Below are 27,717 nucleotides of genomic sequence, written 5' to 3' on the forward strand. Positions count from 1 at the left end.
TTGCTTCTATTGAACTCCTACTTAAGATTTACCCGTCCTATTTAAGGCTCAATCTTTAAGACTTCTTGGCTTCATTACTTCATAATTCATGCTTTACAAGGCCCACTCGATAGCATACAAGTATGATGCGAATAAGATATAAAATTACAGCTCTGATTGCGACGCATGCAGGACATTTATATTGTTCACAAACATCAAGTTAAATATGCCAGGTTCGAACGCGTCACAAACATCATTAAAATCACGACACATACGTAGGAACGGATCAGAAGATCGCGTTCGTAAAAAACAAGCGTAGCACGGACCATTTGCTTGATGTTCAGCATCCTTTCCTCCCGGGGCTGGAGCCCAAGCAGCACGCACCTAGTCCGATAGTCAGGGTGATTGTCAAAAGAACGCAGAGCAAAGCGAGAAAGCTTGCGCGGAATGAACTCTGCCCTTTGAGAGGCTGAGAGGCAGCAGGTCATCAAACAACATTAGAATGGGTCTCGGAGCTCACGGGTTAGATTAATTAGGGACTTCTATTGGCTTACGAGACTAATTAATACCAAGTATTTCGTTACTAAATCCTCAGACTACTGATGGAGCGCACTACCTTTAATCACAATAGTAGATTGAACCCTTTTGAAGAACTCCAATGAGAAGACTTTTTTATATGATTTCGATTTAATCCGTGTTAGATATCACTGGACATTAATTCCAGTATTTTTATTCCAAATTCCCCTCAATGCCGCTAGTGATGCCCCACAACTAGCCGCCATTTTCATCTTAATTGCCCCCATTCAATCAACCCACTTAACACCGGAATGGCGTGAGAAAACTTTATCTCAGCTCAATAAAATAAACTTATTTACCATCCCACCCACCCGATGCGCACCGAAACAATCGGCCGCCAGTCGTCGTCGGTCCAGCGATTGAATGGACATCGGCGTACCGTCACGATCGAAAAATTCCCCAAAAAGGGACAATCGGGACAGATCAGAGACGAAGCAAATCAATCTCAGTTTGCCACCACCCACTTAACCACACACAAACACACATACACATCTAATTAATGCTCCATCTCTAATTCAATTGAATGCCGGTTGGTCGGTTGGTCACCCATTTGCATAATCTCACCGTGGACTTCCTTTTACGTACGTACTCGGTGCAAAAAAAACAGAAAGTGTCCTCTACCTCTGTCTCGTGTACCAATGCCATTTATTTGGTGGCGGCGATGCGGCGCCAAAAGCGGCCACTCAATCGAAGAACACACACAACACCATCATTACACGTCCGCTGCGGTCACGTTCGTCGTCGTCGGCTTCAACCTTTGGGGTGTGAAGAAGCAGCAAGCCATCCGGAAGCATCGCCACCATCCTTCGGGCCAGCCATCAAGCGACCCGGCGCATAATGCGATCGTCCATTCGACTGTAATGAGATTTTCCCTCCCAACAAGCAACCAGACCAGGCCTAGAATCCTTCCCTAGATCCACCGGGCGAAGCGAACGACAGTAAATAGGAAATTAACTTCTTCACGATCGACTGTCGGCAACTGGCCTGGGCAGCCCATCGACACTTTGGAGGACGCTTTTTTGCTCTTGGACAGGGAAAAATAGGGAAGTATTTCTTGGGGTTTTTTCCTTTCTCTCTCTCTCTCTCTCTCTCTCTCTCTCTCTTCGCTTCCCTTGGAACCTTTGTCGGTGTATGGTCGGCGAAGGGCCACACCGAAACATAATTGATCTCCATCTATGACGCGATCCACGCCGCGAGCTGGAGTTGGAAAATGCCATTCCGACGAAAGCCTACAATTCTTTCACGTCGTTTCAGCATCTGTCGCACAAGGCACAGGTCGCTGATTTCTGGTGCTTCGTCGTTTGGCAGCTTGTTGATGCCTCTTTAATGCCGTATATTCGGAGTACTTTATAATTGATTTACTTCAAACAATTAATTAATCTATACAAATTTAATATTTTCTAAGATTCTCCTGTGCTCTCGACCGATCGAAATATAGTCCAATCCAAAGCTAACCAGCCGTGCCGTCTGTTGTCATTTTAATGTCATATCGTAAAAAATGGTAACCCCTTAAACGGTTCGATTGAGCCGCCAGAATCACGGACCTATCATTAATGTCACTCATTATTGTTCCGATCCATTCCGTCCCGGTCTCGGCTGTGGTAACATGTGTATGATTGATTTATGTTTCGGTTGGTAAGCGAATGATAAAATAGAGCTCCACAGCTACCGAATCCTCACCGGTGCGCTGCCGGTGAACTTGATTCTTCGTTTCGTTCCGTTCAATTTGTGGTTGCTAATGATCTGTGCTAGAAAGACCACAGTGGCTGGATTGGAACTGGACGTGATCCATAATCTTATGACAGAGAATCAACTTCCGGCAAACTGTGGCAAGGGACATCTGGCAGGGAGTCCCTGTCACGTGAACGATTTCGCATCAAATCAGGTGTCAAACGGCCGGCTGTGGGTTCGGGATGTGTTTGAGAGTCATCCACAGTTGAGGGCACCATTAGAGGATGACACTAAAACGAGAACAAAGAAATGACCGCAACTTAGTGGGAGCAAACGATGCATTAAAGTTCAATTGTGTGGTTATGGAGGATGTGATTTCTTTGTGGCGATAGCTTCATGAGTATGTGGTTATCTTATGAGACTTCTTCTGCATTGGATTGTAAGTGATCGTTCGTTGCCTGCATGATTTTTTGGTCTCTTCGCATACAGCAAATTAGACTTCTTTAGGTCCAAGAGATGCCTGGATTGATGCCTCTTAAAAAGAATTCTAACAGCTGATTTGGTGGAGTTCTTATAGACTAATGCCTAATGCTGGAAAATGGTTCACTTGATAGCGTAAGTAGCTACTCTTGGAGGGAATGTTTGCCATTATTTCTTGAGGGAGATTTTTCATGATTTTTGTGAGATATGAAGCGATCAGCAAGTTATCCTACAATCCTCACACTATTAAACAGGTTAATCCTCAAGCAATCAATGGACCCCAGACATCTGTTTACTCGTGTGCAGCAAGCATCTTTACTAAAGTAATTAAAACTAATTCCATCTTATTAGACCGACAGCCGAGGCGGTATCGGTCTTCACATGGAAGGACTGGTTTCAAATCCTATCCGGACCGTTTGCCTGGAGACTGACTATCCAGCTACGTGGTATTTAGCAAGTCTCTCGTAAGTCATTCGATGTCCGGCCTACTCCGGGAGTTGGTCGTTAAGTCAAGAAGAAAAGACTTAGGTTTCCTTGAGTCGTTAAGATTAGTTGATCCACTTAAATAGACGAGGAGACACCGCAGTATGTTAGGTTTACACAGTAATGGTTCAAGTCTATTTTTTGGGTCGTGCATTACCGAATCTGTTATTTTACAGCCTCCAGGAGGGAAAATATTGTTGAACGTAACGTACCAAATGTTGCAATTTGGTACGAGACAGCACAATTTGAAATCACAGAGCAACAACAAAAGCCAAAAAACCGTTCCTCATTAGTGTTATTAATATGGCCGAAAGCACACATCCACGTCTTCCTTTAATTACCACAATTCCGACAATTTACACTTTATCCCCTTGTTCGTTCGCTTTTCGCTTCAGCTTCTGCCTGCCTCACATGGCATGCAAATGTGATAATGAATGGCGAAAGGTAGAGCAATAAAGCAAAACACAACGAACCAAACTGCTGCTGCTGTTGCTGCTGATCAAACACTTTATTAACGTAACACTACGGCTTTGTTTTCCTCATTACATCCAGCAGCAGCAGCAGCAGCAGCAGCAGTCGGACACGCTTTTCACCAAGTTGTTCCGACCAGAGTTCCATCTGTTCCCACCGAATGATCCCATTTTTGTTTTCGCTCCCTCTTTTGCGCTCGTTGTAGCACCAGAAACCAATAATGAGGCTTACATTAATAAGCTTCATCCAATCGACAACTGCTAGGAAGGTGAGTGTCGCACGAAGATGCATCCCGGCAGGATGTAGGAAGCCTCACCGAATTGAAATGGGAGGTACGACACGATTCGGGCGCGAAAAACATGCACCCAACGGCGGAGGCAGCGCACCCCGGGGCAAACGCACGACTATGTTGCGCTCCTGCTTCGGCACCGTGTTTCACTCGAATTGGGTCCGATGTTATCATTAGCATTTAAGGCAATCAACGCCAACATAATTGGATGCGACAACAATTTGGTAGCCGCGAGATCGCCAAACCGTATGTGCCTCCATTTTGCGCTAATAGGCCGGCAGCCGTTGCAGTAGTAGCGTGTAGGATCACGCATAAACTACCATCCCAAAACAACAAAAAATAGGTGTCACACGTTATAATGGTTTGCTGCCGGTTTGTAAAAGGAAAAAAGGGAGCAACTGGTCACGTCAACGATCATTAAACGTATGCTGCGGTAAGGAAATATGAGTCACGTTCACGGAAAATGCATTTAAAGTATTATGCAGTATGAACATCGTAGACTACGAGTACTTTAACAGTATTTTTGTGGTTTGTCTGTCGACCATTCAATGTTTTTGTTCCTTATTTAATATTTATGCCTGCAAAAACCGCTTGTTTGTTGAAACCTTCAATATTTTGGAATAAGTTCTTATGCCACGCGCTTGTCACCTTTTATGTTTTCACGATCATCTTAAGGAAGGAACGATCATCTTAAGGAAAATTTTGGCTGCCAAAGGACCTTTCACGCGTCATTGGGACAATTCCCCCCTTGCCATGCACTCGCCATTTTCAAACGGCGGGTGCTAAGGACTATCTTTGGCGGTGTGTGCGAGTAGGGCGTGTGGCGAAGGAGAATGAACCACGAGCTAGCTGAGCTGTTTGGCGGTGATGATATCCAGACGGTAGTCCAAGCCGGAAGGATACGTTGGCTGAGGCACGTGATGAGGATGCCAGACTCATGCCCCACCAAGAAAGTGCTCGTCAGCGATCCGTTCGATACGAGGCGTAGAGGAGCACAGCGAGCCTCGTTGGCTGGATTAAGTGGAGTCTAATCTGTCGGAGATCGGATGCAGCCGTGGATGGAGGACTGCAGCCCTAGACCGAGTTCCCTGGAAACCGATTGGAGACCTGGCCATGTCGACGCGACGTTCTCAATCCTGAGCAGCCTAAGAAGAAGAAGAAAATTACAGTAAAAGGCCAAATAATCAATAAAAATAAGTGAAAACTTTGTCAAACATGAGAAAAATGTAGTAAAACATAATTAAAAAGGAATATAAAAGTAAAACAGCGTAGATGATAAATTTAATCGACAATACGATCCATCTCCTAACGGTCCATTTTCTACTGCTTTGAAGCAAAACAGAAATCTATCATTTATAAAACGGTGTAACCGAACTTCCACTCAATTGAAACGATTGGAGCAATTAAGGAACAAAGTAAGACACCGGTCCCGGTCACCATAATTACACCATTTGTACTACCATACCATTCCCAACCACCTTCATCTCACCAGCGTTTCTTAAGCTACAATTGTCTAGACATGGTTTTATAGCTCCCTAATAATAGTACACTACTAACTAACTTCCTTGCTATTTTATTCCAGCAGCATCATGAATGAAGCAATTTTTAACCCTCATACAATTTCACTATAAAGCTATTACTGTCCGCAGCATACCGACAATTACCACCGGTGTACGGTGCCGCCACCCGATTAGACCGATTCGAAAATTTTACGTTTCCCATTTATACGAATGGCCGACTCCTCCTTGGGGTGGGGGTGCGCTACATTCGGCCATTTGTGGTCGATACATTAAATAAACAGCTTTCGTACGGAATGCCCCATTTGTACCGCGATATTAAATAATAATGCGTCTCAAAACGGTCAGAAGGGACGGTACGGAACCCCATAAAGAAGATGTGCAATGTACGTACTCCCGCTAGACTCTTTTTCGTCTGTCCCGTGGAACAAAACTTTAAATAGGTAGGTTGTGCAGCTCGGTGGGGTCAGTTGTAATATTATACCCTACCGACTGCCCCTTGGTTTTTGTTATGGTATGGGAAGACAACGCGACCAATTGAAATATTGAGGCTAGTGTGAGGATTATTTCTCCTTAGAGAGACACCTCCTCGTTTTTTGCTCCCAGCCAGACAATTGTTTCGATCACATTGCGAACGATAATAAGGGTGAGTTTAAGTGTGTCTGTATGCACCATATGAGTGTGGCATAAAGGGGTTGCTGTTGGTTAAGTATCATCATTATTGTCCCCTAACCGCCATGACATAGGTTTGACAGGTATGTTTTTTAAAAATGGAAAGTACCAAAATGTACTTCCTCCTGGTGATTTGTTAGAGCATCTTATTTCAGGTTTAATCAAGAAAATGGAGGAAACTTAGCATAAAATGTATAAGTATATTAAAAGTAGATTTAGAACTAAAACAGTTTATGTATCTTATATACTATTTTTCTACACTGGTGGCAATAAGTTTAATGATTGTATTATTTTTTTTATTTTTCTTCTTAATATTAATAAAGCATTTCCTCCTTATTCTTTGCTTTATCCCGGGCATGCTCGGTTTTGGATGTTTGATTGTCGTCCTGGTCCATTCCGGGTCGCTTTACTTTGTTTTTTTTTTTCTGATAGAACAGGAGTTCCGGAGTTGTTTTACGTCCAGTTGTACATGTTTTAGGCTTCATGCGATAGAGGTTGATTGTTCAGCCAGAAAATTATTATAAAAGCAAGGCTCAACTTATCAGAATTATTGATTCGAGTTCACCATTATCGCCATTGCCATCAATTGCCGCAAAAAGTCATCTGATCGACTCTACCAATTGCAAAACTATTTATTTCCAAGCAAGTCTTTGACTGATTTGATGTACTTCACTGGAAATGGAGAAAGAATTCTAGGATCTTTTTACTTACATGGTAGTGTCCATGGATATTGATTCAAGATACACAAGTCTGGGACATCGTAAGTCTTAGGTCTAAGTAGTTATGAGGCAAGTGATATATGGAAGGGCGAGAAAAACATTCCAAATAGAAACAAGCATTTATAACATAAATATTTTCCAAACACTTTATAACCTCAAGAGATCTTGGCCTGCCTTTTTGGCTGTCCTTGACTTAATTTAACCCGTAGAACGACAGTCAGTGCGCTTCTGGCACGGCGATTCGGACGGGATTTGATACCCGTTCCTGTCGGCAACGTCCGCTTAAGCTTAGTAACTCTTTTTAAAATACAACCCTTCAGGTGTATATTAAAAATGTAAATCTAATTCGATTCAATTTCGTTTCAATTACCGTTTGTGGTACCCTTTTTTTGTCACAATCTCAATTTTTAACTTATTATTTCTCGGGAAGTTACAAAACAAAAAAATCAAATTGAATCATAACGATCTTTCCGCAGGTTTTTGCACCAGCGGGCACTCAAAAACCTTAGCCAAAAAATGGTTCCACCCACCCGTCCACTAAACCCAAAGCGCTACGAAATTAGTTTCCATTTTCGGAGAGCCAAATAAAATGTCCCTAAATTACGTCAACCCAATTTACCTTCTGTTCTGGCTTCTCTTTTTTCTTGCCATTCCACATTCAAACCCGTAAATTTACGCTCCGTCGCCATCTTGAGAATTTTATGTTTCGTTTTTTCTGACTTTTTTTTTCGCTAACCAAAAAGGCTCTGTCCGGTGTCCTTTTTTTTCTCCCAAATTCTTTCAGATAGGTGCAAATGTTATTGTTCTTTTGTTTTTCGGTTGTTGTGCTTGCTCTTCATTTGTTTCTTCACCTGGTTTTTCATGCGGATGGTACATACTTTTAATTATTGCACCGTGTCACGAGCATTCTTCGCATAATTTGCTGGACATTCTGGCACACTCTGGCCGACGACAGCAGCTTCCCATTTTCGACATCCAAAGATTATCGCCTTAAGGCCCTCTCCTGGAAGGTGGGAGAGAAAAAGGGATTCTCACATTTTGAGAAGGGCTGCTGAGGGGTGTCCTCCAGTGGATGTTTTGTTGCTTTTTTTACTCTTTTTTTGTATTCTTTCTCTCCATTTTTTCGCCGTTTTCCATTGGACGGGGGCAAGCACATTCAGTTCGCACCAGTTGACTAATCAAATAAAATTTAATTAATTGCACAACTTTACGCAGGGGTACACGAGAGGGTGTGTGAGTGTGTGTAAGGGGTGAGTTTAGAGCGCAGAACAGTATGAAACGAACATTCTCGGGCACGGTGAGATGAAAAGAAATAAATAAAAAAGGAAGGAATCGTCCGCTCGACTATATCGAATGGGGTTTTACTTTTTTTTTAATTTTAATGTAAAAAAACATTTTTTCTATACAACTTAAAAAAAGATAATAAAAAACTAAATAATCCAAAAGAAATGGATAGTATGATATCATACCTTCATTTAAAAAGTATATAATAAATAGATAATTGTATTTAAAAATTAAAAATAATTCGAACAATACTCTCGAAAATTAGGAAAAAAGCAGTAAAAACCAACAAAAGGTTTTGCAAAACAAAAGGTTAAAACATACAAAAAACACATCCCAAACTAAACCACTAATTGGGAAAGTCATTATAAAACAGTAAAAGAATAATAGCAAGAAGCAATTGTAAGTAAATCACTCAAGCCTAATCACATAACATATCAGAGTAAAAGACGATCAATGTCACACAGAACACACTTGGAAAGTAATTTTTCTCTGAGTTAAAACAAAACACCACATTATCAAAATAGAAAGGAAAACTCCTTTTAAATTGATTCACTTGGAGGACAAAAATAAAAACCCCAAGGAGGGTGCGGAGATGCACACCATTAGTGAACATTTTTCACACCATCGTTCATTTCAGGTTGGAATGTGATTCTGTGTGCATGTGTTTCCTTCTTTCCGTGGTCGTGGAAAGACAGTTTTTTTTTCCTAGAGTTGACACCTCATCGCTTTCCTTTGCCTTTTCCATTAGCTATGCTTTTCGTCACGACAGGGAAAAGAGGGGAAAAAAAGAATGAATTCTGCTTTAATGTACATTTTAGTGCTCTTTTTTGCAAATGTTGTCGTCATCTCTTTCAATTGGAAATAGTTTTTTTTTAATCTTGTAAATTGTTTATGAAATTTTTAAATGAACTTTAATCAGTGATGTAGTGTAGAAATTTCATGAGACTTTCTTAAGTAAAAATCATATTTTAGGATAATTTTTTACAACAGTCATTTCTCGCACCTTTCGCAACATATCGAAGAAACGTCCTTTCGCACCTTCTAAGATTAGATCTGTTTAATTGTCAGTCTTGGTAGGTTCCCCCTTTTTAAAAACTCGCCGTGCCGGGAAAATCAACAATCGGGAGAGATAAAACAAACAAACTGATATACACACACACATAAAGTGAATCGAAAGCGGAACAAATTGGCGTTTCCCGATCAGGGAGAAAAATTAAAAATTCTTCCAAACCAAGCAAACAAACAAAAAAACTAAGCAAAAAGGCTAGGAAGAAAGCAGAACAATCTAAACTTGGTTCGAGGAAATCGAAACTCGAATTTTTATAATGTTTTATGTAGTAAAAAAGATATAAAATCAAACACAATCATCACCAAAGTTTTTTTTTTCCTTTCAAGATGAAGTTTAAAAAAACATAAAAGTATAAAAAACAACACAAAAAGAAAACAATTAGATGCAAACGGTGTTTAAAGACAACAAATAAAATAAGGTAAAAAAAAACCATCCCTTTTCGGCTTCTTTTTTCGCTCCCCTTGGATACGGCATTCCGAGACGGAAACACAAGTCAAGCAAGAAAAAAAGCACCAACTTTTTTTTTATTGAAAACCCGTGTTAAATGACGCAGAACGATAGAATTAAACGATCAAATTCTTTATCAAACTTTGATTAACATTTGCAGCCCCGACCGGGCAAAACGGTCGGCATGCAATCGTCATCGAACGCCAGAAAAAAGTTTGAAATCTCCTTGGTAACGGGAGAAGAGAAGGGCAGACAGGCGAAAAAGGGAAAAAAAAAGAACACAAGAGTCCAATCCATTCCACCGGATTGCTGAGATTGATTGCCTTCGATTGCTTTTCACACTTACTTTTGTGTAAGTTTTTATTTTCCCGCCCGAAAAAGAAAACAACATCACACCGAATATGGCGAAAGGTCACCCTCGCCCGGGGAGTAACGATGCGATTGATGAATACGGGTGACATTTTTCTTCCAGCAATTCTACAACGGGTTTCGAATTTCAAATTCTCCAGGAGTTCCTTCTCTATTGCTGTCACGAAGTGGTAAAATTTGTTTTGCTTCCTTCAGAGCAGCACTTGATGAGGAACTCTCATTTACACTAAGCTCGCACAATAAGGGCACAACAACGCGTGGAACACATTTAAGTAACACATATTTATTGTAAGAGTCAGGATGCCGTCCTATAGAGGAATAAAATTGCACCAAACTCGTCTAACTTAGTCAGCTAATCCACATTCCAACACTGTCCTACTGCATATTACAAGCCGCTTTCTTACGCTGAAGCTCAAACTTTTGCACCACAACGAGCGACCTTTCGTTAAAGTCGACCAAATTGAACCCATCGCACTGGTCATCGATACCGACACGAACCTCACCAGCCGGCACCAGCGAGTTCCCCGTCCGTCGGTTCGTAATCTTGTACCACACATCCTCACCGCGCTTGATAATTTCCACCGTCCACCGGTCCGGTGGTGTCGTCTCCACATAGCAGAACGCACCCTCGACATCCGTCAGAAACAGGCCCGTGTGTGTGTTCTTAATCGCAAAGGTTGTCCCCCTATCGTCCGTCTGGAACTCGTGCTTTGCCGCCTTACTGCACGTCTCGATCCAACCGGCCGGTTTACACTTTAGCTCTCCGATCCGTTCCGACTTTGGCTTCGGTGCCATAAACTGGGCACCGGCAATATTCACATACCCCCAGATGATCGCATAAACCCCTTCCGGCAGCTTCAGCTTCAACTTGCGCATCTCCACCACATGCTTCGCCCGGGGAAAGTCCGTATAGCGCATCACCTTCCTGATGCGATGGGCAAGTATAGTCGCGCCCACCCGAAGCCTCCCGGTGTCCATGTTCATCCTTCGGTACAGCACCTGACACGCAATGATCTGATGATCGATACACGGCAGATGCTCGACAAAGTCACACACATGCAGCAGTCCCTCGGAACAATCGGCGTACGCTTCGTCCACCACCCGCTTCAACAGCTCGCTCGATATCTGCTCAAACAACACCGCCAGATTATGCCGATCGTCATCGGACATCGGTTGCGCGATAGCGGACGCCACATCACGCACCACGTACTCTAGCGAGTGTTTCAAATTCACAACGCGCTGTAGCGATTCTTCGAGGTCGAGAAAATCGGCCCCACTGCTAAACACCTCATCGACCAGGCTGTACACGAGCAGCGTGCAGCCCGTCTTCGGGATGCACGGTACCAGTGCGTCTAGATATCGCAGCAGTTCCTCAATCCCAACCAGCAGCGTCTGCACCCGCTGATCCGTATGCTCCGTCTTCGTTTGGTAGTAGCGCCGCAAGAACCGTACTATCTCCAGCACATGTCCAAGCTCCTCTTCGCACAGCTTGTGTACTACCGCGGAAAGGATACCGCGCGGTGTACCATCCGGGTTACCGTTCTGGATCAACTCGTCGAACAGTGCCAACGCTTGCTCCACATCCAGCAGCACATTCCGAGCCAACGTATCCACCATTGTTGTTTCACGGCAACGCGCACAAACCACACTGGCCCACTGGGGGTTTCGATAAGTCTGCCGCCGGTTCGGTGACAACGCTGCGTCGTGCTTCATGTTAGAGATAATGGTTTGGACTTGATTCCAATTTCGTGGTATGAAAAAAAAAACAAATTATGATGCGTTTCCTCTCTTCGGGGTTGCTGATCGCCACGCTCGAAAAGGGGGAGTGTGAACAGATAAGATTACGCGTGCTAAACTGTTCTACGTAGATGAAAGTAAAGGTGAGCGGATAAGATATCGGTTTGTTTTTTCTACGTTCACCCGTTGATTCATCAATTCACAAACAGTGCTAGTTGACCTAAAATAGAAAATAAACGTGTAATTAGTGACATATTAAGACCGTGCGCAGTTGATGACTAGAGGCTTCACAGGGATGTTCCGGTGGCAGATCTTCACACGGCAGGCAAATCGCATACAACTACATGGTATCAGCAAAGCCATGACCTAGAAGGTCCTTAAGCTAAAACGAAGAAGCTTCTCATATGAGTGATTCAAGGAGTCATCTAGTAGGCATAGGCTCTAGTAGGCTGCCTTCTAACACTCTACAACAGCATTACTGTTGTGTAGCGGGGTTCCGCGTACGAACCGCGAATCTACAATGAACCTTCCCCCCGGTCAGCAGATTTAATGTGACCCATTCCGCTTATGGCCTCTGGGGGACTAAAACCGCCACTGGACTCCGATATTCTAAGAGTTCTCATCTCTCCTGCAATAACAACAAGAGTCGCCTACTTTGTTCTTTCATGTGAAATTCGCTCTGCAATGATTCCACGTTGTGGGATGGCCAAGTCACACTACGAGGGAACGGTTCCATACGCGATTTGAACGTGAGTCCTGCCGTGTGAAGACCTTCGCTGTTATCCCTCAGGCATGATACAGTTCATGTCCTGCTTCTCAATATACATTATTTCCAACATATACAAAAAACTCTTTTCCACCCATTTTTTCTCTTATCGTTTTTCATTGTTTTGTTGCTTTTTATCGTTCGTTTATTTATTGGTTTCTCATCTCATAAGGATAATACTTGCATTTTGCTGTGAGTGCCATATTTGATGTATCATCTGCCATCCTTGGGGGAGGAGCTTGCTACTATCGGTATTTCTTTGCTTCTTCTGTAGTTTCATGTAACTTTTCTCTCCTTCTTGCTCGCTTCTTCATCGACCACAGCATTTCACTTAACTCTCACTTTAGTCATTAAGATTTAAATTTGCTTTTACATACCATTATTACACATACATATAGGTTTTGTTGCGCTCCAATTGATTCATTAATATTTTCTCTTTCGTTTTGTCACTGTTTCGTGTTCTGTTTATGTTGAGGGAACCCGTGTTGCTATCTCACTCCGGCCTTGCATTTGTCTGTTTGCCATTGTTGTTGTGTCCTTGTCAGCTGTTTTGTTTTACTTTTAATTTTTATATTCCTTTCATTTTCCAAATAGTTTTTTTTTTGTTTGTTTTCAACGTTCAATCCATCATGTTTAACATTTCTTTTTCTCTACTTCTATTTCATTTCTCATTAGTGACAGTAGATTCACTACCCAATTTTGCTCCTCTTTTGCACACTCTTACTACCAACTATCTTTTCCTCTTTTTACCATCTTGTGTTTCTGTTTTTTCGTGTCTTATAACGTACTTTCACTACTTTCTTAACACTTTTTATGCAGTACACCACACACGTACATGTACTTCGGTATTGTAAAAATAGATAAAGAATGGAATTTGAAATACTTCTCCCTCTCTCTCTCTCTTTCTCTTTCCGACGCACTTACTGCATCGAGCTTAAAAAGGGGAAATGGACAAAAAGAAAAGAAATCTTCAACTTAACTCGATGAAAATAGGAAAGTGTCCTCCGCAAACCAAAAGCATACAACAGACTTGTTGACACCTGCCTAACTCGAGCACATTCTGCGCAGACAAAAGCGATAGCCGATAGACGATCAGATTATTTTTTTACCACATTTAGGGAGTGCAACAATGGCTTCCTGGGGGAGCAGTAGGGCACACAGGCATGTAGAATGTGCAGCAATTTGGCATAAGGACGTTCTTGTAGTCGTCTTCGTCATCGTCAGTTTTTGTGATTATTTCACACACTAGTTAGAGTAAGTAAATGTTGATTGTTTTTTTTTTCTTTTCTCTTTGTTCACTTACATTAGTAGAATTCCAAAAAGACGTACAACGCTGTTAGAATTTCCAGCAAAAACAATTTAAAACAATTGTTTTTAGCCATCATCGTTAATGCTTCGTTTAATTCTGCCTTTTGTTTTAGTAGTTATTATCGATACAAAATAACATTCCCTTACATTTCACCAGGCGAGAGCGACAATCTGTGTGTGTTTGAGTGTGGGGAGAACTAGCCGAAGTAGTAGTAATAGTAGGTGTAGTAGCAGTAGTAGTACTAGTATTAGTAATAGTATCATTATTGGATGATAATAATAGTAGATCGTCGGTAGCAATCGTACTGTTTTTTTTAACGGATATTTCTTGTGAATGATAGTAGTAGAACGGATGGATGACCCTCTCTCTCTGTATTTGACCGTTGTGTATGAGTTAAGTATTGGCCAGGACATACTACTAAACACTGCTTTCGGGATCGGGTGCGGGTCAAGGTATATAGCTGCCGAGATGTGACCCATGATGTGTAGGTAGAAATGGTAGTACGTAAGTCCTCGATCGTTTCGTAAGCGTTTTTTTTAAGTGTTTTGTTTCTCTTTCTTTTCTCTGGTGTGAGTGGTTTGTCGCTGCTTGCTCCTGTTGCGACGCAGTCATGTGTGTAAGTGTGTTTGCGTAATATATTATCCGATACTAGTTTGCTTTTTCTGTTTGTCATAAATTTACTACCATTGTTTATTACTATTTCTATTCACGAGAGTTCTGTTTTTCTTCCTTTTGTTCTCAAGTAGTAGCGCACGATATTTTCGTAAAATTCTTCCCTAATACTACCTATTTTTTATCTGTTTTTTTTTTTTGTTTATACACAACTTCCAAAACCGAAAAGAGAAACACACGACATCACAATCACAGACACAGTAACTAGAGAAGAAGAAAACAGGTAGAAAAAGGACACAGACAGACAGTGGGTTGACACACAAGTACACACATATAGCAACGAAAAACACGAGCGGAAAGGATTAAAACGTAAACACGAAACTACTAAAGTGAAGCTATCGGATTACATGGAAAGTAAAGAGGGAAATGGAATGACATAAAAGGGGCTAAATTGACATCGGAACATGTTAACACAAATAGTAAAAGAAAACTGTCATCACTATGGCAACCGTTCTTTAAATTGCAGCGTGTATGTATGTGTGGCAACTAAAAATCCTTCGTTTGTTACTTAGATCATTCGAAAATCGCTGCTCACAGAGGTTTCACTGGACACACACACACACAAAAGGGGATTTCATGGTGTATATGTGTGTGCGTTTGATAAATTTTATATAATTACCAATATAGAGCTTTGTTTTACTGTTGTGTGGTTTCTTTTTTTGTGTTTGTATTTTCTTTTTTCATGTTTTTTCTCTTTTTTAACTTTTCTTCATTGCTTCTTGTTTGCTTTTGTTCTATTGTTCTTTCCCATTTTTCGTTTTCTTATTTTCCTTTTCCTCCTCTGCTTTTCTTTTTTCTTCTTCGACTTCATGGAATTGCTTTACTGTGAGTTTTTTTATTATTTCCTTTGAGTGTAGTTGTTTTGCTTGCTCGTTTTTATTGCATTCAACAAAGAATGACGCACACATACTGCTTCCTTCATCGATTTGCCGTATTTTTCTTATCTTCTGGACAACTGCTCGCGACTCTCATACACGGTACAACTTGTTACTTACAATATATAGGAGCTAATTGTTTATTGTTAAAGCTACAAATTATGTACAGTACTAAGTTTTCTTGTTTTTTTTTACACATCACCTTCCTACTACCAACACCAAGACACAACCGGCACACGCAAACACAGTTTCAGTTCGTCGAAACACAGTTTAATCCTTGTTCTGCGATTATGTCCTGTGTGAATGGCATGGTTCTGTTCTAATATCCCCATGATCATCTCAACAGGCACCAAAAACCGCCGAGTAAAGCATGGTAAACTCAAAAAACCAGGATGGTAAAGTAAATCATGTGCCGATTGTTCTCGCGTTGCCACAATTACCCGGATTTTTGTTGCCCACCTCTTCTACTTTTATAGCAATATTCTTTTAGAAAATTAAAAGAATAGAAATTAAGCGTGATTGCATGTGTCTTTAGAACAGTAGAACACACATGCAATACATGTCTTTCTACTTTTACCTCCTGACCTTCCATTCTACTGCAGTCGGTTTCGCGTCTCGTACCCTTTTTCCTTTCTAACGGCGATTTATATTGTAAAGCTTTTGACGAATCTTCTTCAACCATCGGTCAACCATCGTAGGGGAAGGGGGGGGGGGGGGGGGGGGGTTTAAGGGCTTCGCCATTCTTCGTACGATCGAGTACCGTTCGCAAAAGGGATTAAATAGAAGAATTAGAAAGAATTTCTATGCACAGCTTTAAAAAAACAGCATCATTGCAGTAATTGAATCAAAAATCACAGATAAAATTCGCAACTGTGCTTTCACGATGTGCGGGACGACGACCGCCGACCAAACTCAGAAATATGGTTGTCAAATAATTCAAATCATTGCAAAGCAAACAAGAAGAAAAAAAAAAATCCTAAAAATGGCAAAATGGCAAATAAATGAAAGCAAAATGAAATGAAATCGTCATACGATTGTACATCTCTTGCACGGTTAATTTTGCTACATGTATATCCCAGCCAATGTTGACCGATGTATGTGTGTTTTTTGACGGGACACTTATAATGTGGCAGTTGCATTCTTTTTATCCCTCGTCTTTCTGCTTTCTTTCTACTCTCATTCTCTCTCTCTGTCTCTCTCTCTCTCTCTCTCTCTATCGCTCTCCCCCTCTCTCTTTCGCTCTCTTTTTATCTGTCCTTACAGAGTTGCAATCAATATAGTAGAAACGTTAAATCACTCAGTGGAATTTTTCAAATGGATAGTGGAATATTGCATGCTTCTTGTGGAACATTGCAATCACACAGTGGAATCTTGCATTCAGTTAGGGGAGACTCTTAACTCGACTGGGGAAATTTGCAATCATGTGGACTTGTGGACTTTCTGCCGAGCATTTGGCTGACCTGTGTTGTCATCCAATAGTTTGTTGGAAAATTAGATCCAATTACTGCTTTTTTAAATAAAAGCACATTGTAAAGTTCCACAGCCGAGATACAAATTTCGTCTAACTGAATGCAGAATTCCATTATTATGTTCCACAACGGGCTAGCAGTATTCCACTGTCGATTTGAAACATCGCCCTAAGTGATTCTATAACTCCATTACATTGGATTGGAACCCTTGTATTAAGTGCCTTTCTCTTCCAATTTCTTATTTCTTAATAAAACTCGTGTGCTTCTCGTTACGAAAGCGGATTTTTTCCTATAAAGGTTTCTTATCCTGACCTACACGTTAACATTAATTAGTAATAAGTTAAAATACAGTAACAGTTACCTACTGAGCTGGATCTTCGACTCTCACCTATTGGTAATGTTTATACTGGCTGAAGGATTCGTGTTGGCAGCACTGCCGGTAACGGCACCACTACCACCACTACCGTTACTACTACCACCTCCACCACCACCACCGACCACCGTTCCAGCGGTTCCCCCCGCCGTCGTAGACGTGACTGACGCTACCGTCGCTACCGTTGCGTTACTGCTGCTGTTCGTTAAAGATCCTCCAACGGCGACGACGCTGCTGTTGCTCGCCACACTGTTTGCTACCGAGCTGGACAGTGTTGCCACCTGCACACAATTGCTTCCACTGCTGCCACTACTGGCGCTAGTTCCGCTTTCTCCTGATGTTGTAACGGAATTCGTCACTCGACTCGTTGCCGTACTGTTATTGACCACGCTTCCGCCTGCAGCAGCTGCAGCCGCGGCCGATGCTGCCGCTTGAATAAACTTTATATTGTTCGTATTGTTCACCACGACCATATCGACCAGATTTGTTTGCTGCTGCTGCTGTGCCTGTACCTGTTGTGCTTGCTGCTGTTGAGCCTGTTGCTGAGTGCGAATGCTAACCGTTGGGATGCGCTGAACCGTTTGTCCTTTGCTTAGGATCGTCGTAGTCCCACCATGACCGGCCTGATTGTGTAGAAGCTGCTGCTGTTGCTGCGCATGCTGTTGCTGCTGAATTGTGAGACTGTTGACAATCTTCTGCTGCTGTACCGGTTGTATGATGTTTACCATCTTCGGATTAAGCTGAAGAAACTGTCCTCGACTGTTCTTAATGTTGTACAGGATGTGGTTCTTTTCGAGCTTCAGTTGCTGTTGCACACCGCTCACACCACCCGCCCCTTGTTGGCCTCCGGATGCATCCAGTGTCAAAATCTGTCCACCAGTCGGCCCCGTTGTCACCTGACCAGTTTGCTGCTGTTGCTGTCCCTGCTGGACTGTGGTTAGCTGGATCTTTCCATGGCTTGCAGCGATCAGTTGTCCAGCGGTCGCTCCACCAACTGCCGTCGCTTGTTGCAGAAGGTGGGGCGAGGACGTAAGAATGATTTTGTTCTGGGTTGGCTGACCGGGACTTTGCGCGGACACGATCGTGATCGGGGTATTGAGTGAGTTTTGGTGAATCACATTATACTGCTGCTGTTGTTGCTGGGCCGGGGATTGCTGGTGGTGTCCGACAATGCCGGCACTACCACTTGCGGTTCCGGCGTGCAGCTGTTGACCGTGGTTTGTCGATTTGACGAACATTTTTTGTGATGAGCCCAAGGCTTTGCGTATCATTTCCAACTGTTTTTTGTTCAGATCGGACGGTTTGTTACTACCCAGCTTGTGGCTTAACAGTGCGTGGAACTTTTGGTTGTTGATGTTTTGCGCATTGACTAAAAGAAAAATAAAGCAAAAAAAGATCATTAGAACTCATGGTTATCATAATAATTTAATTAAGCTCACTTGTGTAATAATAAAAAACCTTAAATGTGTCTAAATAATTTTCGACCCATAAAATCTAATAATTTTATTAGTGAAAAATGTATAGGAGGGATGCTCTAAACTATAAACTTGTTTGAATATTAAAATTGATGAATGGTTCTATTTTATGGTCTTATATATTCATCTATATTTTGATCAAAATCGAAAAAAGCGACTAATAATCGATTTCATGATTCATCCAATGACTGAAACGTGCTGCCAAAATAGTTTACAAACGAAAAAATTACCAAAAATAAGTAGATTCAATAAAAATTGGCTTCAAAATGTTATTTTTACCTGATGTACAATAGATAGAATAAATAAAATCTTGCAAATACTTGATGGGAAAACCCTGCAATTTTGAATTCCCAGAACAAAATTAGAGGACAGCGGTAGTTTAAATCCCACTCAGACCTTCATTTCACCGAATGAGAGTCATGACTATCCGGTTCCAAGGCACAAAAAAAGTTCACGAAGTCTTTACACGACCGAGTATGATGACCCAGCCTGTCGATAAAAGCCGTTATTCGTAGAATTTGAAACCAAAATAAACTTATTTGCTTACCGGCAGACGTGGTGGCATTCTTATTCCCATCGGACGGTCCATTGATCTGCTTCTTCAGCGGTGCTTGCGTAAGCACAAACGTTTCGCCATGGTGTTGCTTCGTTGTTACGACCTGCTGTCCACCGACGGTGACGATATTACCACCACCACTGTTTGCCAGCTGTTGCATTTGCTGATGGGAAAGCATGATCGGAGTGGAATTGTGTTGGACGATGTAACTGTTCAGTGCGGTCGTAGTGCCAGTGTTGGAGGAACTCGAACTATTGCTAACAGCCGACGATGCCTGAGACTGTGCATGCACGATCGACTGTGCGAGTGAGGCAGCAGATGATGATGATACGACGATCGGAGTCGCAATCGATACGACTGTGTTGGTACCGCTGATTGGCTGCGCGGCCGATAGACCGCTACTACTGGCCGGTGGCACGGTGACGACGATCGGAGTCGATGCGGATAAGAGCGAATTGCTAGAGGAGGCTGAAGACGACTGAACAACGTTGTTGGAAAGCGAGGACGAAGCAGACGTTTGAACCAAAATCGAACCAGTGTTGCTGCCAGCATTACTCAGCAGGAATGAGGTTGGTGTACCGGCGACCGAAGCTGACGGGGACGATTGTACCGATGGAATGGATTGCATCACGAGCATAGTTGTGCCGGCGCCCATCGATGGGGCGGACGACGTGTGTACGAGCTGATGCAAACTACCCTGCTGGAGCGAGACGGAAACAACGGCCGGGACTGTCCCGGAGGTGGTCTGAAACATTGTGGAATTGCCCGTCGACGACGGTTGCGATACGACGATAGTGGCCGGGATGAGAGTCGTCGACCCAGTCGGTACTACGCGCGGTGCTCCGTCCGGTGTCGAGCTGCGGGCCGCAATTTGGCTGATGTGATTGAACGGTTCCAGTTTGATGGTGGTTGCGGCCGGTGCTGCCATGGTGGTGCTGTTGTGAGGTAGAAATTGAACCGTGGTTGGAGTATTGCCCAACAGTGTCGCATCGCAGCTACCACTTCCGGCATCAGCCGCCGCCACAGCCGATACCAGCTCGTCCGGTGGTTCAATCTTGATCAAGGATTCGCCCGGGACGGATTCTTCTGCTGCCAGCGACGATGGGGTGTCCTCTTCCATTTTAATCTCCATCGACTCTACTCCTGTTACGGAATTGGACTGCAGAGAGTCACTTGGCATCGTCGTGTCTTCGCCATCTCGAAGCTCCCTTTGTTCTCCACTCGTCATCGGATCAAGTGAAGCATCCATATCACCACCATCTCCAAGAATAATCGGCTGCCCGTTTGCATCCAGCAAAGGTTGAAACATCTCCTCCTTTGGTAGACTCTTGACCGAGAAGTAACTGCTCCCAACAAGATAACTGCAGCGCTTAAGCAATTTCCGACGTTTGCTCTTACTTGTGCGACGATCCGCAGCTCCCGACGGCCTTCCATACCCAACCAACTCGGAATGGTACCCGATCTTAGCCGAGCTGGACGAGAGTAAGTTTCGCGTTTCACCCGGCTCGCTTTCCTCCGCCATCGGCTCGTCCTCAGCCTGTCCACCACCAACCGTCTCGAGATTGTTCAGCATTCCATCGTCCAGGATACCGTTCCAGAAATTGCTCGTCTGATGCAACTGCTTCGGATCATCGATCGCACACTCTTGCAAAATGTTGTCCAGCATCTTTTCGTTATCCTCGCTCGATTCGTTCAAGCTAACGTTCAGCTCGGAAGGTACGCTAAGATTATTCTCACCACTCGACGACGATCCGGACGTTTCGAGCTTAACCTCAACGGACGAACTCGCCGTTGCTCCTTTCGCCACCGCATCTGCTGGATCACCTTGCTGTTCGAGCGATAAAGGATGCGGTTCGATCAAACTGTCCAAATCGTACGGTGTGGTACGGAAAAGGGAAGATAAAGTTGTCCCTTTGCTTGGAGAGAATATCGTCTCAGGTAGCCGCTCATCAAGCGACTGCAGTTCGAGCGTAATCCGATGCCGATCGGTCAGTCCAAGACAATGCTCCAGCAGATCCTCCTCCTCGCCGTCCAGCGTCAACAGATCGTCCTGGCACGGTTCCGGTGTTTTCGGACGGAAGTGTAACCAGTTCGATTGGATGTCGTTCAACAGATCCTTGTAAACTGCGTCAATGTCTTCCGGCGTTGCGTCGTGTAATCGCGACAGAGATGCACCTCCCTGCTGTTGAGCCTGGCGCGACGAACCCTGCTGCGACACACTCACATCGTTCTTCGAGGAACTAATACTATTACTACCAACTTCGGTCACTGACTCCGCCACCATTGTCGCCGTCGTCGCGTTATTAAACCGTGTTCGAGCGTGACTGTTTACACTGTCTATCAACTGCTCAAAATCTTCCCCAACCGGTACACCCGGCTTCTGGTAATCGTTCCCCCCACCAACATCCGGCTCTTGCTTTATCCTACCCGTCGACAACACCACCAGCTCAGTACCGGTGCCGCTGCTACTGTTGGTGCTGTCTTCACTTTTTATCACAATTGAATCTGAGTTTGGAACATCTGCTTTCAGTGTCCTTCCACCGCCCAACACCACCTCATCCTTTGTCACCTCCCCACTTTCACCGTCCTTCTCTTCACTATCGAACCGTAACCGACGCTTTGTGCTAGCGAGTGTGTTTAGGGCCTCGGAAGTCGCCACAGCCGATTCCTTCTCCGTCTTGTTCATCAATCCAATGCTGGCGAGGAACTGAATCTCTTGCGCACCGTCCGATTCGTAATCGCTCACTGCCGGTGCCGATTCCTGCTTCAGTACAAGCTTCCGGCGGGATACGATCGTTCGCGGCGTAATACCATTCCCGTTCGTCATTGGCAACCTGTCCGAACCGTTCACCAACGGCACCGGGTTCTGATGGTTCAAGTGCGGCGGTAATCTTGGCGGAGGTTTCAACGATACAACCACACCCGCACTACTGCTGGTATTGCTGCAGTTGCTACTAACACTAACCGTACGCTCGATCTGTCGGCGACGGCAGGGGATAACGATCGGTTCATTGTTTTCGTCGTCCTTCTGCGCGTCATCGCGGGCTATCGTTGGCTCGGACGTGCTGAGCGCGGATGCAATCGTTTCACTTTCAACGATCGTGTAGTCTAACCGAGACCAAAGATCATCGAAATCGGTTGCTATTCGATCGATTATGACACGTCCACCGCGACCCAAACGTCTGCGCGCAAAACCAATGCAACGTGGCCTAAAAATGAGCAGCAAAATGCACTCTTTAGTATCATTTTTTAACAAAATGTATTACGTATGCCAACATTACCTCGGATATCGTAAGGAAGTGAGGGTGAAGCGATACCGTGGATCGGCCGAACCATTTTCCTCCCGGGACGTCCATGGCCAGTTACCGTAACCATCCGCACGAGGCTGTAAGCGTTTGGGTCAGGAGTTGTATGAGTAAACCGAGTATAGTAGCTTTTGCGAAACCTGTCCTCCTTACCCTATGATATTGGCTGTGTTTGCTTCTTCGGAATGCATAAGCGTACTCTTCTTCTGCCGACGATCCTTGCAGATTCGACAGTTCCTCATCGTCGGACGAAACAACATGATCACCGGACCCGTGCAAATGATGATGATGATGGTCTAAGAAGAGGAGAAATAGAGAAGAAAATTAATCGTAAAATTCCATCAAAGCGCTGATGAACGGATGCAAATTCCACTCAGGCTGGAGATTTGACAGATTTTAGTCGTGCAACCAAGACTGTCATCTGTAGCATACCGAAACATGCTATCGTTTACAAGCGTTTTGAAACATTCGACCCTATCCTCCTATTTACCTGTTCCATGTCCGCTGACCACAGTGCCACCAATCCCTCCCAGCATCGATCCATGATAATGGTGATGCTGTTGGTGCTGCTGGTGGTGATGATGATGCAGCCCGGAACTTCCGAGCCCACTCGTACTGTTCAATCCACCTTGCTGCGGGTCTCCTCGGCCACCGGCTACCCCAACACCACCAACACCCGCGCCACTCCCCATACTTCGATCTTTCTGCATTTTTAGCTTCCGCTTCTTGTACTGTCGCTTTTCCTTCCGACTACTGAGACTCTCGTTATCACGCTTGTTGGTTCCACCGCTACCCGTGCCGTGTGGTTCGTACTGTGACGATGAGCCTCCACTGTTCAGATACGCGCCACCTACACTCCCCACCGCATTCACCCCCTGCCCTACACCACCCTGCCCAGCCAACGGGGTGTACTGGTTGGTGTAGATCGGGGCAAACGCCGGTCTGTATGGAAAATTGCAACGGAAAAGCAACAGTAAAAAAGAGGAAAAATGTAATTAGTTAACGTTTTAGCGCCATGGAGCGTCACGCCGATGCCGTACGCTCCGTACCTCGTGACGCGGGTCGCATTGGACGCAAACTCGGACAGGAGATGACCATGGAAATCCTGCGCTTGATAGCGCTTCTCGTAGATTTCGATGCTCAGGTGCAACTGCTCCCGTTTTAGCTTTTCCCGCCGCTTGATCATTTCCAGAAGCGTCACTGCCCGCGACAGATCCCGCCTAAAATGCAACAACAAGTGCGGAACCAATAACATGGTCCCACCAAGGTATGAATTCCATCCAATTATTAGATGCTGTTTTTTTGTGTGGGTGTCTGTGTGCATGCCCTCCAATCGGCACTGGCGTTAGTACCTTAGCTTCAGCATCTTTTCGTACGACGATTCATCGTTCTTGCGGTTTTTCCTCGTTTGCATCTTTTCGGTGCGGCGCCGGAAAGCAAGGTACGGATTGTTCGGTGTCATGTTGCCTCGATTTTCCGTCTTTACGTACAATATCAAGGGATGTTGCTGGAAGATACAAACAGTAAAGCAATTTAGTTATATTTTTCTCTTTGTTGCTGTTGATGTTGCTTCTCCTTACCAATTTTAACCGCTTATTTAGCCAGTAATCGTACACGGCTATGCTCACTTCATCGTCCTGCTTCAATAGGGCTTTGGCTTCATTTAGTGTAACCACCGTCTGGCCGGAGCTTTTCTCCAACCGATCCATCATGATCTCAAACTTGAGCGGATCCAGATCGAGCTTCTTCTCGTGTGACGTAACCCATAACTCGTCCGCACTGTCCATATCGTAATCCGGTATGTCCTGCTCAAGATTGAGCGCTAAGATGGGTTTCGAAAGGTATGAATGGTTAGAAAGATTAATAGATCACGAAAAGAAGAACAAACAAAAAACGGGGTCAGTCAAAAGATTGATGACTCAACCGCAACAATTCCAAATCTTGATCTCGCGCGAGAAGAAATGTAGCAGAAAGCACGAACAGAACATTAACATGGGAAATGATCTCATATTCCAGCTAGTGCCACACGATGGCGAACACACACACACACACACACACATTTTTGCGCTGGAGAACAAGGGAAATTGCTTCTATTTTTACGAGCTTCAGCTGCATTAGCTACAGACTGTGTCATGTAATAAGCTTGTTCAACACTTTTACAATAACTTGCTTATAAAAGTTATGAATAGAATTGGTTGATATACAGTTTCCAATTCGAAAATGCATGAGAATTGCTACTGATCGCGTGTTTGTTTAACACACATTCCTGTACGTGAGATTTGCGCAGATGTGTGATGAAATGCAGTCCCGCTAGCTTCACACTCCACCTCTACTTACGCTGCATGTGGATCAGCTGTTTGGGCAGTTTGTAGTCGGGCGGGTAGTATTTGTCGTAAAACTCGGAATCGGTCGAGTCGTACACTTCGGGCGTGGGAATGATGAGTCCGGTGCATATTGCTCGCTGCAGATGATGCTCCTGTTGGATTGGATGACGCGATATGAAATGATGGAGAAACAAATTAGTGATTAGTAAGTTGAGGAAACAAATATTCTGGGTGTAATTGCTCTGGTATTTTGGTTTATTGGTTTTTTCCAATGGGTTGTGATTGTTTCCAGCATTATAAACAATTGACTTGAATTAGTAATCTTGATCTTTTAGTTTGAATAAATAGGTTTATTTAAATTGAAATCAAACAGCTAAAGGACTAATGGAGCGCATTACAATAGGGCAGGGGTTTCCAAATTTATGAGAGGTGGTATCGCATTCCATCATTATGTGAAATAATTCAGTAATTATTATGCAGTCGAGTAGTAAAAAAAAAAAGACATCTAACATAGACTATCATTTTCTTATTATTTTCATCACAAACATCGTTTCCGTCAGAAGGAAATGTCGATTGCCAGTGGAAAAAGCTTATCATAAAATTGCTATAAACTCAATAATTCTTAATTAATAGCCTTTTTATAACACCAATTCCGTCAAAATCGGAATAGCCCATCTCTTCGAAAAAATCAAATCTTTTGGTCCATTACTATCCTAACAATTAGCTGATATTTTCCCGACTTTTTTTAGAAAACAGGAACAAATCTCCTCACATCAAGGGATTTCGTTTTTGACAGAGACTAGGGTGTCATTTGAATTGAAATTCGTCTCGGAACCGTAGTGTTTGGAGATCCCTGCCTGTGGAGAACATAAACAAATCGGAACCGCGTGGCACTGACACACTAACGCATGCCTTTTTCTAACACTACTAACACACTAATTGCGTTTTCACACACGCAACAAAGCAACAACACCAAAACAATACCGCTGCTCGCAATACTTGTATTGAAGAACTATTTTAAATAACTCATTCTGAAACCATTTGCGTCGTTTCTACCACACTACTGACCTTTTGTGGGTTCAGAACGTGCAATTTACACATTCGTTTAACGATTTTTTTTCTTCGTCCGAAAAGAACACATTTGCTTTACATTTTATTTACAAAAAAAAAAAACTTTAAGCAGTTAAACGCATCGATTTTAAAAAAAGCACAGTCGATTGTGTTTTGTTGTTTCTTCATGACACAACACACAAAAATGCGTTCGCACGTGGTCTCGCTCTCGCACACCACCATGCGTACGGCTCCGTATGAGGGTCTCTTTCACACAAACGCACCACGCCAACAACACACACCGGTGTGTGCAATGATCGATGGCCGCTGTTTGTTATTGTTTTGCCGTTAAAGCATACACTATTTCCTGCCAATATAAAATGCTCGCCTTTTCTTTGTAAGCGGTTCTATACGTTTTTAGTGTTTTTGAATTATTTAACCGCAAATCCATAACCAAAACCAACGAACCCCATATACAAAAGAGAAACCAATAAAACATACAACCCCCGTCTCGAAGATCGACTCGATCGAGTCCCCTCATTCTTACCGATTCCTCCTCCTTCTCCATGCCGCTCGGCATCTGTGGAACCGCCCGATTGATTGCGGAATATTCCGGCAGATCTGGCAGCTCCTCCGCCAGATATATCGGCATCGGTTTCGACGGATCGAGGGCCCTTGCCCGAAACGAAAGCTTCGACATCTTGCTGGCAGCGTGTCGTCGTGGTGTTTGCGGCGGTCCGTCGTGTTTGATGGTGGTTTTGCTGCCGTTTTTGTGTTGTGCAGCAGCAGCAACAGCAGCAGCAGCAATTCGCTTGAGGGGGTTTGTTGCCACACACCACCGGGTGCTGTTGTTTTTTTTTTTGCTGCTACACCATCCGTGTTCTTTCTGCTTCTTCTATTTTCGCCACCACCCGCGATTCTCCCGTTTTTCCTCTACTCTCCTCGACGACGAGATGAGTTGTTATTTTTCGTGCCTTTTTGCCTTTACTTTCCTACTTTCCTACTCATTTGGTAAGGGTTTGCTCATCTCGCGGGCTGCTTTCAACCCTTTACCGTCTGCACACACACGATTTCCGCGTACTGCTCCCCCTCTTGTGACTCGTCTTCTATTGTGGGATTCTTCTCTGCTTGCGGCGAGTTTCGTTCTCGCGTTTGCGGCCGTTCGCTCTTCGGGGTGGTGGTGTGGTTGTTTGCGCTCCTTCTTTTCGCACGTTTTTGCTGCCTTTTCCTAGTCGGCGGCGTCTTCCCTTGAAACTACGGGGCCAGGCAGAGACACACACACACACTCGGCAGTACACAACCTAGAACGGATCCGCGCGCTCAATTCGCTGGTTCGCTTTGATTCTTTTTCCGTCTTCTACTGCTCATGAGAAGCGCCCACAGGCCCACTCTTTCTCGCTTTCGCTTCCCTTTCCCGTTTGGCAAACACACACTCACACGCCGCACCACACTTCACCCCTTTCACAGTGACAGCTCACAGGAAGAAAGAATCCCTACCCGCTAAGGGAACAAACAAGGAAGCTGCCGCACGGGAACACGACGGCGACGACGGCGGCTGGGTGTGCGTGTGTGTTTATGCGCCAGCGCGCGCGATTTTGTTGGGAGGAAGCGATGTGAGCGCACACACTACACCGTACACACACACACACAAACACACGCGTGGATTGCCTCGGACAAAAAGGTTTAATATTGCAACCAAATCACACCACAGGAAAGTGTGATTTTATGCTACTTCCAACGGGCTATTAATGCTGCTTTTTGCTAAAACGACTAGGCAAAA

At 43.9% G+C, this 27,717-nt stretch overlaps 3 protein-coding genes across 4 annotated transcripts in view; 1 reads left to right on the forward strand and 2 right to left on the reverse strand.

Annotated features, from left to right (window-relative positions):
• The window catches only part of LOC126564216 (uncharacterized), a 444,146-nt gene that overhangs the window by 316,322 nt on the left and 100,107 nt on the right, over nt 1-27,717 (reverse strand). The gene's annotated exons all lie outside the window — the stretch shown is intronic.
• LOC126564527 (protein kinase C and casein kinase substrate in neurons protein 1) overlaps nt 1-27,717 on the forward strand; it is a 424,303-nt gene that overhangs the window by 71,980 nt on the left and 324,606 nt on the right. The gene's annotated exons all lie outside the window — the stretch shown is intronic.
• Nucleotides 17,105-26,721, reverse strand: LOC126565792 (uncharacterized). Its single transcript, XM_050223002.1, has 10 exons — nt 26,485-26,721; nt 24,901-25,039; nt 24,144-24,385; nt 23,916-24,070; nt 23,613-23,783; nt 23,054-23,505; nt 22,717-22,859; nt 22,540-22,643; nt 19,250-22,467; nt 17,105-18,596 (listed from the first exon to the last, which is right to left on the reverse strand). The coding sequence occupies exons 1-10, from the start codon at nt 26,635-26,637 to the stop codon at nt 17,239-17,241; spliced, it is 6,135 nt and encodes a 2,044-aa protein (XP_050078959.1). The 5' UTR covers nt 26,638-26,721; the 3' UTR covers nt 17,105-17,238.

The sequence above is a fragment of the Anopheles maculipalpis genome, chromosome 3RL (assembly GCF_943734695.1).
Source record: "Anopheles maculipalpis chromosome 3RL, idAnoMacuDA_375_x, whole genome shotgun sequence".
NCBI lineage: Eukaryota > Metazoa > Arthropoda > Insecta > Diptera > Culicidae > Anopheles > Anopheles maculipalpis.

Bases quoted from the DNA above. Each gene is read 5' to 3' on its own strand.
- LOC126565792 (XM_050223002.1), bottom strand. From the start codon at position 26,637: ATGTCGAAGCTTTCGTTTCGGGCAAGGGCCCTCGATCCGTCGAAACCG. The intron at 24,386-24,900 runs GTAAGTAGAGGT...AACCCATCTTAG, and splicing joins ACAGCTGATCCACATGCAGC to CGCTCAATCTTGAGCAGGAC. The intron at 22,468-22,539 runs GTAATGTTGGCA...GCTCATTTTTAG, and splicing joins ACTTCCTTACGATATCCGAG to GCCACGTTGCATTGGTTTTG.